Consider the following 16,450-nt stretch of genomic DNA (forward strand, 5'->3'; position numbering starts at 1 on the left):
CCCCTACTGCCCCAATGGGGAGTGGTGTAAAAATTGTAGTGTTACTAAGGCAACCAGTTACCATAGCAACCCATTTTAGCCCTATTTAAGTTTCCATTTACTGACCAAGTTTTCTTGATTATGGGTCTATTTCAACTCATGGGGCTCATGTGAAACAGAACTGTGTTGATACAAACTTGTTACTTTCTCGGCTCATCCCTGACAGCTAGCTACAAGCAGCGTGTTAATTTTGATACTTTTGTTTCTGTTTAAGCTGCTGCTTAGAACTTTTGATTACTTGCTTGTACTGATTATTTCTTTTTTGTTTTATTGCATGTTTTCAGTTTTCTATTGATTTATCTCTGGTATTCTGTCTCTGGCGACGTATGATGATGTCATCTCCACTTTTTCCCGCCACTTTGTGCTTTTTAGACACTGTGTTTGTTGTATTCACCACTTTGAAAAAGGCTAGAGTGCTAGCCGAAACGTTAGTCTCCTCTTTAATAAAATAATTTGTTTGTATAAGTCCTGTGAGTGCTGACCCTCTCTCAAGCACCTTATATATATATATATATATATATATATATATATATATATATATATATATATATATATATATATATATATATATATATACATACATATATGTATACACATACACCATATAATAGAGCCATACATAGATATCTAAAAGTAAAATCAAAACAATTTGACACAGAAAGAAAATTTATTGGGTGATTGGTAAATTGGTCCAGAATACATGTAACATATGATGTAAAGAAATGTGAGTGGTCCCTCTGGAAAACAAAGTCAGCAGAATTTCACCAGCAGGAAAATTAAACCATATACACGGTGGCTGTCTAAAACAAAAAAGTATTTTCTGAAATGTTTGTAAACGTGAATAATATTCTTGCTGTCCCTTTAACACGACCTCCAATTACTTATTTAACACTAATAGCATAAAAACTAACAACAAAATACAGTGGAACCTCAGTTATACAACCCCTATTTTCACATTTTCCCTCATTTTACACCGTTTTTTTGTGGTCTCACCAATATATAAAGTATAATGCATTTCCCTAATTTTACATTTTCCTGGAGTTTATACCATTTTTTCTGTTCCCCCAAAAAATTTAAAAATGGGGTTTCTACTGTACATTTTATTTTCCTAAGAGTAGAAAGTGGCAGGAGAGAGGACACAGTGCCAGATGCCAATGCCCATATAAGACAGCCGATAGAATAGTTATCCAATCTAGATCACTTTGTAGAAATTCACCAGAAATGAACTGGCTTTTACAAACATCATTAGATATGAAGTAATGTAAAGGTGGTGCATTTATCAGAATTAGCATTTGGCTTCTAAAGCATGAAGCAGATGGCACTGCAGAAAGCAACAGCCAGTTATTCGCACAGGCAGGCAGCAGCTGATCAGAACAGCTTTGGAATTATGGTGAAGGCACTATCCTAGTGGGCAAGTTACTGGAAAACAAAAGTATGTGTTGTATAAGAATCCTTCATTTCCCTCTCCCTGCAAGACACTTTAATGGCAGACACAATTATGGTTATGTAACTATGTACAGGGGGTAAACATGAAACATTCTTTTTCCTGTTTTAGAGGCACAATTGGCAATAGCTATGGGGCTTCCTTTGGTGATGCTGGCTAGTACATTCAAGAGTTTAACCTGATATGCAAGTGACTTCTTTCATCCCAGCTATGTAATTATGATACATTTCTGGGGAAGGAGGAAAGCAAGCAGATTGGAGTTCACTTACTTGCAATTAAGGGCGAAGACACATGGGCTTTCACCCTCTGTTCCACCACAAGGGAGCACAGGAAGAAACACAGCCCATTCTTCCTTATGGGACTATACTCATTCAGGTGCATGCAAGTACTGAACGAAGGTGGAACACATCAAGCTGCATTCTACTTTTGTTCAGTCTTTGTATGCGTCTGAATAAGTACAAACCCCATCAGGAAGAATGGGCTGCATTTCGTCCTTTGTACCCCTGCAATAGAGTGCAGGAGAGATTTGCTGCACGAGAACGCAGAGCAAAACGCCTGTGTGTAAGAGCCCCAAGGGCGAAGACACACACAGCAAAAACTGCAACTGTCTTTTAAAAAATCTTTCTAAGATAATTAAAACTAATAAAACTTGTAGCTCAGTTGTGTAAAACAAATTTGCAGCAGCCCAAACAAGACAATGACAGACATTTTAAGTCTGATTTAAGAAAAAAAAAATTACTGTAAAATGGAGCAGAAAACATATACCGTGTGCAGAGTCCTACTCAGTGACCTATATAGCCATTTAGCTAGCAGAAGGATAGCTACAAATGAAACTGCTTCTCACATATCTGAATATAATGAAGAGAGCAGGAAACAGGGTGACAATATAGTTCAGACAGGGGGGCATAATCCCTATAAACACGCTTTAGGAATGTTTCACACTTTTGCTACATAGGAATGACTGTAGTTCCAATATGAAGCCATAAATATCACTAGCTTGTGGCTGCGATACAATTATGAAGACATGACTGAGGAAACAAAGCTGCTTTTTCAATATAAAATCACACTGTCAAGTGTCACAAAGTATAAAATGCTTAAAACATGTAAACAAAAAGCTTTAAATGCAATGGACTAAAATGTTTAGCTCCAGGGGTCTGTTAACATCCGCGAGAGACAATCTTTAGCCTAGAACTCAGGTTCTGTGTACATTTAGCCAAACATATACACCTAGCACTTTTCAATTTTTACAGTTCACAAAAGAAACAAAGGATGCGCAAAGTAAAAAATACTGATTTGGTATTGTGGTGAAGCAGCAAGTATATGCCATATCATTAAGCATTTCTCTACAACTGCAAATCAGCAATACAGACAGTTCAAGCTGTACTTCTGAAGAGAGTATGTTAGCCATTATTTATCTTGTGAAGCAACAACTACAAATAAGCAGTCTTTGGATAGGTTTCTGATGGAATGGAGCATCAGAGGCAGCTCTTATAGGCTGTGCCTAGAGTTTTTCCCATATATCTGTACAAATCTCAGTAGACAAGTACAGTCTTAAGGTTATGATTGACTGCAGAATACAGCAGGCTTTGCAGACACCCGTCCCAGCTTCCATAGAGTTTGGTGGGATAGGACAGAATCATGGCCAGGCTGGGAGCGCTCCCTCAAAATGTTTCATAGTAATGGAACCAAATCAGACGCTTGTGTTTTCAGGTCCCACATCATACCTGTTAGAAGAAAGCATTAAAAATTTTAATAATTAATACAGATACTGGTCTTAATAATACAAATTACTGTAAGAAAAAATAATTTTAGCAATTTTAGCCTTCAAAACAGGGAAAGAAGGGCACTTGATGATGGGGAATTCTCTTTACAACATTGTGCTGAGGTCCCAATAAACAGCACAAATTATAGGACAGTGCTTTGTCGAGTGCATCTCAAATTGTCTTTTGCTGTTTCTAACCCCCATATGTAATAAAAAGCATCAAGTTTGCCCAGTAGAAGTAACCTAAAGCAACCAACAAGACGTTCTGAACCAATAAATTTGACCTGCTGATTGGCTGCTATGGGTTACTGCCCCTGGACAAAGTTAGTGCTTTTTATTATATAACCCCTTTAGATTTTCAAGCAGTGTTATAACTGAGCCCTGTATCCTTATCCTATATCCTTGCATTCATTTAATGTTTAAATGATTTCTAGAAGATCCAAATTATGAAAAGATCCCTTGTCCGGAAAACCTCAGGTCTCGAGCAGTCTGTATAATGGATTCTCTATCTGTACTGCAACACTGTTGGTGCTCTTGCCTAGTCCAGACATATGATGCCAAGATGCTGGGCTTTCACTTGCCATTTACAGCTTGGATGTCTAACCTGCAATATTCCAGCCGATTCTGGAACAACTTCGATTCTAATTCAATTAGAGATGTTGGGTATTTAACCTAGACCCCTTACTTGCGGATCTTAAAACCCGACTGGCCCAATGGTCCAAGTTACCACTCTCACTCTGGGGCCGCATAAACATAATAAAATTTTTTATACATACTGCATAATGCCCCAATCTTTATCCCCAAAGTCTTCTTTAAGAAACTTAATCAAATTATCCTACCATTTGTCTGGAACAATCGGCCCCCTAGAATGGCCTGGATGAAACTTTGCTCTCCCTTAACCGAAGGAGGCCTAGCTCTCCCTCACTTTTATCACTACTTCTTAGCCTCGCAGATAAACTTTTTACACTGGTGCTTTATTCATGACCCTTTTAACCCAAATATGCATCTCCAGGCAACAATACTCGGCTCACTGGAAGGACTAAGTAATTTTCCATATTGACGCCTTAAAGACACAGGCCCACTGCCAACAACTCTAACTATCCCGCACAAAGCCTGGACCATAGCACTCACACTACTCAAACACCCGCCACCTTTACTCACGTCTAGGCTTCCTCTGTGGGGCAACTGATATTTACCACAATTTAGATCACTACACAACTTCGTATATTGGCCTCACCACAATATTAAATATCTGGGAGATCTTATGGAACACTCAACCTTCCCAACATATGCACAGATCCGAGAGAAAGTTCAACAACCTACTCTTCACTTTAACAAATATCTGCAGCTGCGATCAGTGTTCAGGGACCAATTTGGCACTCTCACCCCTCAGCTTATTTCATTAACAGTGGAGGTAATCCTCCATTCTAGTAATCCAGCAAAGTTTACCTCAAATCTATACCAAAACTTACTCTCAGCTGGCCCCAAACCCTTTAACTTGGCACAAATATGGTGGACTTCCCAAATACCAACACTCACCCAAGATGATTGGGAGGAGGCAACAGACTCCATGTATAACTGTCTCATCTCTACTAGAGACAGATTGATACAGTATAAAACCTTTCATCACCTGTATATCACACCATTAAGGTTGCACCAGATGGGCCGTACCCCAACAGATAAGTGCCCGAGATGTGCAGCCAGCCCTGCTAACTTTTTTAATATAATTTGGGCATGTCCCCATATCGCTAAGTTCTGGACAGCAGTCACTAAATACTTATTGAATAACTTAGCCTTCCCTATTGTGACTGCTCCCGAAACTTGCTTACTAGGAGTCCTAGACAGTATAATTGCTCAAAATAACTCCCGGATACACTACAGAATACGCCTGTTCTATGCAAAAAAAACAGTCGCAATGCATTGGATGGGCTCTACCCTGCCCACCGTTACAGCCTGGAAGAATCTAGTGAATGCGGTAGCTCCTCTGTATAAACTCACATACGAGACTAGAGGCGCACCTGATAAATTTGACAACGTTTGGGGCCCTTGGTGTGACCTAGAGGGAAAATGATCGATCCAGCTCCTAGCTGCATAGTAAGTCCCCCAGTGCCTTCCCACCTTTTTCTGCCATACCCTGAATATCTAACTCAGTAAGGTGACAGGCCCAATATGCTGGAACTGCTGCCAGACTCACATTCACACTCTGTAATGTTACACCTATCCCTTTGATTTTGGTAACAAATGTTAGAGATAGACCTGGAAAAGAAAGTCCAATACGTTTTCCTCATTGCAGTATTAAATGTGTTACTTTATGTTTTTGTTTGTATGAAAATTAATAAAATACACCTTTAAAAAAAAAAAAAAAAAAGAAATGTTGGGTATTGTAGTTTAATACCAGGTGGATTACATTTTTGGACATCTCTGGCCTATAGGTGGGATTAAGACAAAGGCACAGATGCATATGATACAATGGCAACTAAGACTTGAATCCACCTACCAGCCATTCTGTCCTGTTGCCAGGTCCACATCAGAAAGGTCAATCAGAACCTGAAAAAAAAAAAAGTTCAGATAGTGTTTATACACCTTTTCTACATAATATAGCTCAGTGCTGTCCAACTTCTGTTGTACCGAGGGCCGGAATTTTTCCAACCTACGTGGTGGAGGGCCGATAATGGAAGCCAGTTTTGACCACTTCCCTTTTTGAAACCGCACCCACTTGAAACCACACCTATGTTATCACATGACCATACCCATATTAATAGTTGTAGTACAGCAAAAACCTGCCATACTCTGCCTGCTCTACCCTGCCTGTGTGTGCCATACTCTGCCTGCCCCCTGCCTGGGCCATACTCTGCCTCCCTGCCTGTGTGTGCCATACTCTGCCTTCCCTACCCTGCCTGCGTGTGCCATACTTTCACTGTGTTTGCCATTCTTGGCTGGTTTGTGCCATACTTGGCCTGTGTGTGCCATACTCTGCCTGCCCTATGCTGCCTGTGTGTGCCATACTCTGCTTGCCCTACCCTGCCTATGTGTGCCATACTCTGCCTGCCCTATGCTGCCTGTGTGTGCCATACTCTGCTTGCCCTACCCTGCAGTGCCAGCCTACAGTGACACAATGCTGGCACTGCTCCTACAGTCTGCACAATAACTATATATTAAAAAACTTTTTAATTGTAGTACCACCTCAGTATATGTTCTTTTTGTAGAGTGCAGGGATTATTTGTGGGTTTCTACTGCTCCTGAGGTGTGAACAGGGGAACAATGGGGGTGATTACAGCCTGAGCCTAAGGTGTGAACACTGCAGGGGGTAGAACAATGCAGAGATTAAAAGGTGTGAAAAACACAGGGGATTACATATTTAAACAATACAGCCTGATTACAGCCTGAATCTGAGGTGAGAACCATGCAGGGGGGGCAGTTAATCTCAGTACTGATACCATTTAAAGCTTACACAAGAGTAAGCCATCAAAGCAGCCAGACAGGTGGGGGGCCACACAGAGGGGGGTCGCAGGCCGCATGCGGCCCGCGGGCTGCCAGTTGGACAGCACTGATATAGCTCATGTCAAAAAGGGGGTATATTTTCTCTTTCCCTAAAGGCAAACACTCAGTGCAGTTACCAGTTACAAACAATTATCAATGAGCTTTGTTTCAGTCTACAATATTACATTAAAATGTTGTGTTTTAAAATACAACAAAAACATCAGTGTAGGAATTGTTATTTAGTAAAATGAAGGACGTGGTAAAGGGGGTGCAGGATTTGCAAGGGCGTGTCAGTAAATTAGTCCCTCTGAGGGAAGGAGTGCACAACAAATTAAACATAAGAGACCTGAACAGACGTGCATTGTGGAAGAGTAAGATGGAGGCCAATACATCCAATACGTAATGACAGCTGCATGCTCTTTACCTTTCCAAGCAGCTCCTTTTCCCTTGACATAAATGAAACACTGTTTTTGACAGATATCTCAAGTTTTCTTTTTCGAGCCTCTTCTAGTGACATTTCCCATTCAAATCTGCAAGAAATAATGTTCAAATTAAATGAATTAAAAAAAAAACAAAAACATTCTGTGGACACAAACCCTATTGGGCGTTTCCTGTTCCTGCATTTGCACAAAAGCGGAATCCTCCAAACATTCGTCTGAACACCAAACCCTAATTTGCATATTGAGTTTTGAGAAAAATCCATTATATTTCTTAAAATGAATTATTTAAAAACAAAAAAAAATCACTTTCAGTTGTCCAGTCACATGGTTTTTAAGGTGTGGATTTGGTTTGGCTAAGCACTAAAGATTCAGCCAAATCTGAATCCTGCAAAAGCTGCTTAGATATGGAAAAGCCCAAACACCGTGGCTTTTCCCCTCTAGGAGCCCACTGCAACTGGTTATGGGGTGGAAGCCTAAAGGACATTTGCATTATACAGAACAGTTCTTATTTACTGTTCTGGATACCCCTGAAAAAAAAAATGTAATTGTATTAAGCTAAGGGGGAATGACCAACAACCCACTCACAAAGGGGTATGGGGTGCTGAATCCAGTCAAAATTGGCTCCAAGATGAAAGGCTCGGTGCACAGTGCTGGAGGGATTGGCACCCTCACAAGTAGCCACAAGTAGTAAGAAGCAATGGCACTCAGTTTGTAAAGTGCAAAGTTTCAGGGCAGAAAAACCCCTGCTTGGCAAAGGTGCTGAATTCAGTGGCGTTACTAATGGGGAGCAGAGCTGCAGATGCTTAACTAAGGGGGTCCCACCTCGAAATGTTGCACTTCCACACTAAAAATTGCAAGGGCTTGCCCTGCTTGTACTTGCTTTGTGTGCCAGCATTCTGCTGCTTTGGAGCAGACCCTGCAGGTGTAGATGGAAGGGATTCCATTATCCTCAGCTCAGTATATAAATTTATTTTAAGGCTAGTGACACACACTGCATTTTCTCCATCTGCATAGAAACATGGGCAGAGAAAAGGGCAATCCGTTGTCTTCTCTCCTGTGATCTGTGTGCACTGACAGGTCTGCCCAGGAGTGCCTATCAGTGTACACAGAACACGGGACAGAAGACACCAATTGCCATTTTATTTACCTGTATTTCTATACAGTGTGTGTGCCACTTGCATAAGGGTAATGTCACAGGCAGTGGATTCGCCAGTCCTACGTGCCTACATGTGCAGTGACTGAATGCAATATGCCTGCCATGCACTCACAGGAAAGACTGTAGCCTGAAAATGCTGGTGGATAAAAAGAGATTCATGTGACAATACCCTAAGGGAAGCCATATTCCAGTACTCACTTTTCATTGAACTCAGGATTGTGGGTGCGTTTCTTAACACTGGTTTTTTTTTTTGTTGATCGGGATTTGTCCGGAAGCAAGACAAATGATAGGTAAGGATCTGGCGGCTCCTTGGCGGATGTGCAGAGATTTCTGTAAGGGAAGGTGTCAGAAAGTATTTAAACTAAATTTAAAGAAATTAGTGTGAAAAATGTCTAAAAACTCATACACCTAATTATTGATTGCAGTGCAAGTGTGGATTCCATGCTAGGACCCCTGCATTTGAATTCAGTCTCCAGTGCAAGGGATCCAAAATATTACATAAGGGGTTTTTGCACATAAATGTATGTGTTCTTTAATAATATATAAGTCAAAACAAGATAAAACACTGAATTTAAATAACTGCAAATATATCATTAAAATTGTGTGTTTTGTGCATTTTTTTTTATTCTTTATTATTATTTATTTATGTCTTCCTGACACAGAATAGTAGAGAGTAACATCTGTTTATGGCATAGTTTGTCATGATACATTTTTTCTAGACACCCAGGATACAGACAGTTGGCAAAATAATCTGGGGAAAGGCCAAGTCATTTGCCAATATAGTTACTGTATTAGCACACTCCTTGCTATGATGGGAAAGCATCAAATCATGTGGTAAAACTTAGCTGCAGGAGTATTGCAGTGGGGACATCTTCCCATAACCTGAAGTTTAGTGGGATTATGTTGCTGCATGATTCTAAAATAAATGGGCCCATCTCTGGTGGAGGTTACTGGTTATTTGCTATCAGCTCTGGTGTGTTGGCAAGTGACTGCAGAGGTACTGATGGCATTTTTTTCAGTGGGTAGCCCTGAAACCTAGTTAGGCACAGACTTGACAACCTTTTGTGGACATTAATACCTCTATATCATATGCAGACTCCCACCATGATCCCTAAAAATCTTCTTGTATACTTGTGTATTATCCGCTTTATGGTGGCACTCTAAGCTTCTAATAGGAAAGATTAACTTTTTTCTTTATATGGGCCCTCTGAGGGTCCCTGTAGTTACATCCCTGTAGCTTGAGTAGTGTGTAGTCATGTAGTCATTCAATTGAAGTGGCACAGACGATCATAATTTTTCATTATCTTAGCTTTGAGGAACAAAAACAGAAAAGGTTTTCCTTTGAAACAGTTATCTAAAAATACTGTGCATCTGGAATTGCAATTTTGTGGTTCAGAACTGAAAGAGGCACAACTCCCAGCATCGCCAGTTCTTTGGCTGGGGACTGTACTTTACATTAACTTGGGGTCATTGCCTTGTGGGCAATATTAGAATTCTGTCTAATGTAAGTATGGTTCACATACCTGCCTTTGGATACTATAGCCACCAGTCTGCCATCCTTTGCAGGGTAATACAGAGTCAAACATAACTGGCCAAAGGGTGAGGCACTGGACTCCATGTCACTGTGAGAGGGAGGGAGGGAGAGAGAGAGAGGGAGAAGTAATTTAGGACTTGGATAGATAAAAATATTCACATTCCCTTATCCTTCAGTGCTTAAGAATGCAACCAAATTAGAAATGCAGAAGCAAAATAGCACAGACTTTCACTGAGCCCACGTGTACTTTTTCAACAGGGCAATACAACCTATTCAATAAGTTTCAGTGTTCAGATTCAGTAAGGACCCCTCAGGCTAGTGTAGTACTGCTTACAGTCAATCATCTGTCACTGCAGCTCAATATTCAAAATGCTAAGAGGGCCAGGGCCAACCAAACCGCCATAAGAGGACCTACCTAACTCTGCTAGACTACTAAGCAGGAATGTATAGACCCATATATTTGGGTCACAAGTGGCCGCTACCCTTAGCTGGTCAAAGATGTCCCTTAAAAACAGGGTTGGTAATAAAATATTACTATAGTATCTAATATCTCATTTGGATAACTTAGACCCCAAAATGGCATCAAGCTCAACCTTTTAACATGATCTTCTATGTAACTATGTTTTTAGAGCAGTGATCCCCAACCACTGGCTCGGGAACAACATGTTGCTCACAAACCCCTTGGCTGTTTTGGTTGCATAAAAACCCGGTGTACTGCCAAACAGAGCCTTCTGTAGGCTGCTAGCCCACATAGGGCCTACTTATAGTTAATCATAGATCATAATTGGCACCCAAGCTACATTTTTTTTATGCTTAAGTTGCTCTCCATTTCTATTTACATTTGAATGTGGCTCACAGGTAAAAAAGGTTGGAGGCCCCTGATTTAGAGGAAGAATTTCCATTCACTTTTATTCTGCAGTGAGCCACTAGTACTACTGTTTTACACAAAAATGTCATACACAACATACACAACCCAATGGTCTTCAGAATCCCTATGTGGTCAGATTTTCCTTTTGAAGAGACAACACCACCATTTGATAAAGTCAGGCAAGTATGCTTCTTATTTCCAATGACAGCTAAGACCACTGGTGCCTAAGGGTACATTTTAAGTTTTAATTTCCGCATTTGAACTTGCAGCATGGCTCTTCCCAAACATATAACAGTTTACTGGGCACAATAAAATAATGGATAATATCACAGCCACTGTGAATTATAAAGATATTAGAAGTCACTGAGAAGTCCAATAACCATATAAAAACAAGGGGGCTGCAGACCACGGAAATGGAGTGTTCTATGGGCCGATAAAGGAACAAGGCAAAAAGTAAAGTGATTTTATTCAGGTCATGAAAGTTTAAGGTGACTTTTAATATCCTTGACGGTTTTTACTCAAGTTTTTGTTAGCACATCACTAAGTGCCGTTGATGACACCACTGCACCATTTTTCTGGACATTACAGAAGATTCATGGCTCTTGTTTAACGTATAAATGTAATTTACAGCATAGATCATAGGAAAATAACTGTACTGTAGATTATACAACAATATATAGACACTCACAAAAATAAATGAGGACCATTAACACAGTAGGGACTGTGGCACTATCATTTTATTTACATTTCACTTTATTGCTTCAACTGAAGACATCTTCTGAACTTAACACTTTAAGTAATATGTTTTAAAAACAACTCCAAGCCAGTTATATTACTCTCTGACTCACTGGCCTTACCTGTTTGTAAGCTGCTGCCTCTGGCGCAGCTCCCCCTCTGTAGACTGTTTATTAAGGCTAATGTCTTCGATAGTAGGCTGCTTGGGATCCACTTCTGACTCTTTGAGGGGACTGGGAGAAACCAAAACCTAAGGTCCAAAATAAAACAATTCAATTTGGTGCAGAGAATGGAGCAAGAGCTAGATTTTTTGTTGTTTTTATAACACATCATACATTAGTTGCAGCTATGCTAAGTGTGTGTTTGTGCCTCTCTAATGTGTGTGAATACTTGTTTGTATTAATTAACTGCCTATACGGGCAATTAAACTGCACCCTTTTATTCAAGAATTTACGGTTAGGATGCCATATGTTAGAAGTGACAGAACTTTTTTTCTCTTTAAGTGCACTGGAAACTGAACATGACTTACCTATGTGGCCACTATGAGGTTATGATTTTGCACTAGAACGCTATTACTCTGTTTTCTGTTTGGGAATGTTATATAGCAGGCAGAACATGGTGATTTGCATCTGCATTTCCACCATTTTTGTAAATATGTGCCCTTATGTGTGAAGACACTATCCGTGTTGTTTCAAAATGATGTGGGATACCTAATACTGTTTTACTGTATTTACTATCAATTAATTATCTGCAACAATGAATGAACATTTAAAAAAATAAACATTTTAGTAGCCAAAGACAATTTGGTTATATTGTAGATACAGAACATAATTGTGTGCTATTTGCACTAAGATGCAATAGTCATTTTCTTACCCTCATCTGTAATCTAATGAGAACTTCACTGTAAGTGCCAGAGGTATTCAGGGGGAACCAACCATCCATGGTAAGATCTTCTTTTTTCAGGAGGTCAACAAGGGGTACAGTGAGAGAACCCAGGGAGCCTTTACCCTCATCCCGAATCTGCCAAAATACTTTGAGTCAGGATAGAGATGACAGACAACAAATATCAGGGAGTAAAATGAAACTTTCTACTGACCATAAGCTCCAGTTCCTCACTGTGAGGAGTTTTCAGGAGAAACACAAAGCTTTCTTCCCACGCTGGTGCATTGGTATTTTGAGCAACCTGGGAACATAACCATGAAAAAACATTTGAATAAAAAACACAGCTCCTCACCAATTAGCTCACAACTGCATTTCAATGTTCTGTGTTGCTATAAATATCCTCACACTATAGGAATAATTCAGGGTAGAGCTTGAGTACAGTGCTATATAAACCCCCATTATAAAAAGGCAAATTTTCCCTATAAATAGACAATGAACTATGTCATGTGATCTAGAGCAATGTGGTACAACTGGCTCCCTAGATGGTTATATGACACTAGCTGTAGAGTGCTAGTAAACAAAGTAGAGCTGTGTGTACAGTGAAGATAATTAGCAGCTACAAAACATTACTGATACTTTATACTCTTCTCTTTAGGTACCCAGTACAATAGCAACTGTAAATGAGAATGCCCTAAGATGTATGTATGTATGTATGCATTTATTATTTATATAGCCCCACAACTATATGCAGTGCTTTAGAAGGTGTACACACATACAGGGGTTATACAGTGCAAATAAGCATAGATTTATCTGCTTTAAGTGCCTATATGTTTCAATGCACAGTTGGGATGAGGTCCCTGCGATAAAGAGCTTACACTCTATTAAGATAGGCAACACTGTGGTTTGAGATAGACACAGTTTAATAAAGGCTAGCGTAGCAATGGCAAAGCATGAAACAGAAAGGTGCTTCTTTGCACACAGGTTAATGTCACAACATCACAACAATCATCTTTGCTGAAACAACTGAGTGCCCTCCAGCACCTGTTGCTGCAGTGGGAGGGGGCCGCTTTGGCACAAGGCAGGAGAAAATGTCCCACGACATCACTCATGATTTGCTCCTTGCTGAATGACCATGTGACAGAGTTGCTGTGCAGAATGTGAGACACAGATAAGCCATTATTTGTACCTTGGTCTTGTATATGTCTTTCCTTATTTTTAACTCTGCACTCGGTGATGGATTTTTGTCTCCTTTCCGCATCTGTTACATAAAAAAAAAAAATTCAATATGAGGCTCTCACATAGAATGTAAGTAAAGTGAGACAGATGAAAAGGTTAGAGCAATGAGGTATACAAAACCAAAAAAGAATAAAACATGTATAACTTATTCCTAAACTTTTAAAAAAGGGACTCAGCAACTTTACAGGCAGTCAGTCTCTCCAGCTGTGCTTGCTCTCTGGCTAGAAGTATAGGTTGAAACATGCAATGCTATCAGATCCTGAGGGCCCAATTATTCGATGAGATTATACCTAATTATGTTAGCAGGGCAATTATCCCTTAAGCTCAAATACATTTTTGGATACATATTTTGTAGGTGTTAGATGAAACAGGCTAAATAATTCTAAGAACAAACGGTAAGTCTCAAACATCAATAGCCTGTGCAGGCACGGAGTAAAAAGTGACACAGCAGGAAATGGTACAGAAGCATGGAGACATTAGAGTTTATTACTTGATTCAGAGCCATTCCTCCATAATCCAGAACCCTTACACAGTCCCAGATAGAACAGTCCCAGACAGACTGGAATACAGGGTGCAGAGAATGGTGACAGAATTAGATACAAATCAGTCTCACCTGCAGGCCATTGGCTCTTTCTATAAAGACGTAGAGAAGAGCTGCAGAAAAGTTATCGCTGTGTGCTGGCTGATTCAAGCTGTTCATCATCAGCACCTACAAAGCAAACAGTTTAGCCACACAAAGAGAAGACAATAATAAGGCTTCCTTGATCAGTATGTGAAAAGCAAGTGGATGTTACCTGATCAATCTGGGAAGAGTCTGCAAGAAGTGAAAGACATTCCAACTTGACATGAAGTTTGCCAGATTTGACTTTCTCCAACGGCAGCCACTGAAGAAACACAAAGAACCAAAGAAACCTCATTTATGTGATAAAGCACATGTAACCCAGTTCACAAACATTCAAAAAACACCAACATGCTAGCAAAAGGAGGTTTCAGTTACCACAATAATGTAGGCACAGATGCCACAGAATCTTTGGATTTTTTGGATAAAAATAAAGCCTTTAATTAATTTGTGAAGTTTGGAATTAAAAACCAGAATGTCTAGCTGGAGAAGAAAGTACCGGACTCTAACAGAGGATTTACACACTGAAAAAGCTACAACCACTTACTCCGCTTCCTTTAGAAAAGAGAGAACTTTTACTGGTTCAAAAGTGAAACGGACCAACGCTTTCTCTTCCAGTGAAGGCCGCTGCCCCCCTTGCCTGACACTTACTTAAGGTATTAAATTCTAATTCTAATTAGGGATGCACTGAACCTCCAAACCCACCCAGCAGGATTTGGCCGAATCCCGGACCGAATCCTAATTAGCATATGCTGATTAGGATCGGAAGGGGTTAAAAAAAATTCACTGCCTATTTAACCCTTTCTGGATTCTAATTAGCATATGCTAATTATGATTCGGATTCAGTTCGGCCAGGACCGCAGATCCGGCCAAAACCAAATCCTTAAAAAAACGCCGGGATTCGGTGCATCCCTAATTCTAATAAACCTTTTGATATCAATCGCTATTGGGGCTTTAATATTCATCCAACCTAGAGAAAGAAAGGCTTTTAATTTAAGATAATTTAAGATAAGATTGGTTTAGTCTTTTTTTGAAGTCAGTTTTCTGCCTTATGCAAGCCCATATACAAAGTGTGATGGAACTTGACAATGATAAAACATTATATATAAAAAATTGGTTTTCTTTAAACATGTCTCTAGTTATATTTCATTGCTTTTTTCACAATTTTATGTACTTACAAGTCCAGGTAACTTTTTTGGGATTACAACCCCCAACAGCCCTCTGCCAAAAAAAATTTAAATGGAAAAAAATATATTTCCTTTCCACTTATCACCCAGCCATGGGTGCATTCCCTCGATAATATGACTTCTTACTAATATCTAAGAAACCATTTATTGTTTTTAAAGTATACAGTTTCTTAAAACTTGTATACATCAAATTGATAAGTAAGTGAATCCAGTGAGGCTGTTGCTTTTATAGGGTTGGCAGGGTTAGTGTCTCAGGAAGAATTGTCATAGTATAGAGCAGTGCTGTCCAACTGGCGGCCCGCGACCCCCCTCTGTGTGGCCCTCCACCTGTCTGGCTGCTTTGATGGTTTACACTTGTGTAAACTTTAAATGGTTTCAGTACTGAGATTAACTGCCCCCCTGCATGGTTATCACCTCAGATTCAGGCTGTAATCCCTCTTTATTGTTTAAATATGTAATCCCCTGTGTTGTTCACACCTTTTAATCTCTGCATTGTTCACCCCCTGCATTGTTCACACCTCAGGCTCAGGCTGTAATCACCCACATTGTTTGTCTGTTCACATCTCAGACATTGTATGTAGTGCCTGGACTATGCTGTCTGTGTGTAGGCAGCACAGGGTAGGCAAAGTATGGCATATAGGCAGCATAGGGCAGGGAGGGTATGGCACAAACAGGCAGCATAGGGCAGGGAGTGTATGGCACAAACAGGCAGCATAGGGCAGGGAGAGTATGGCACACACAGGCACGGTAGGGAAAAGTATGGCACACACAGGCAGCATAGGGCAGGCAGAGTATGGCAGACACAGGCAGCATATGGCAGACACAGGCATCATAGGGCAGGCAGAGTATGGCACACACAAGTAGGTGCCTGTGAGAGGTGAACCTGGCAGGGGTTTGTTCTGGGAGTTTGTTAGCAGTTGGAAATAGCCATTAAATGGTCCCTAAGGTGTGTAATTATATGCTGGGGGTTGCTGTGCTATCCACAGGGGAGGAGGAGGCATATGGATTTTAGGGTATGTCTTAATATGACATAATATAATTCTTTCATATATGAATGATGGTTGATAT

At 40.2% G+C, this 16,450-nt stretch overlaps 1 protein-coding gene across 1 annotated transcript in view; it reads right to left on the reverse strand.

Annotated features, from left to right (window-relative positions):
- Nucleotides 1-687: 687 nt before the first annotated feature.
- Nucleotides 688-16,450, reverse strand: part of esyt1 (extended synaptotagmin-like protein 1) — a 56,062-nt gene continuing 40,299 nt past the window's right edge. The window contains exons 22-32 of the mRNA XM_002934533.5: nucleotides 14,371-14,460; nucleotides 14,190-14,285; nucleotides 13,527-13,598; nucleotides 12,555-12,641; nucleotides 12,332-12,478; nucleotides 11,581-11,708; nucleotides 9,845-9,943; nucleotides 8,520-8,651; nucleotides 7,150-7,255; nucleotides 5,743-5,792; nucleotides 688-3,207 (exon numbers count right to left, since the gene is read on the reverse strand). Coding sequence (XP_002934579.1) covers nucleotides 3,174-3,207; nucleotides 5,743-5,792; nucleotides 7,150-7,255; nucleotides 8,520-8,651; nucleotides 9,845-9,943; nucleotides 11,581-11,708; nucleotides 12,332-12,478; nucleotides 12,555-12,641; nucleotides 13,527-13,598; nucleotides 14,190-14,285; nucleotides 14,371-14,460 — 1,041 coding nt within the window. The 3' untranslated portion in view covers nucleotides 688-3,173. The remainder of the gene's footprint in view (nucleotides 3,208-5,742; nucleotides 5,793-7,149; nucleotides 7,256-8,519; nucleotides 8,652-9,844; nucleotides 9,944-11,580; nucleotides 11,709-12,331; nucleotides 12,479-12,554; nucleotides 12,642-13,526; nucleotides 13,599-14,189; nucleotides 14,286-14,370; nucleotides 14,461-16,450) is intronic.

This window comes from Xenopus tropicalis, chromosome 2, assembly GCF_000004195.4.
Source record: "Xenopus tropicalis strain Nigerian chromosome 2, UCB_Xtro_10.0, whole genome shotgun sequence".
NCBI classification, from domain to species: domain Eukaryota; kingdom Metazoa; phylum Chordata; class Amphibia; order Anura; family Pipidae; genus Xenopus; species Xenopus tropicalis.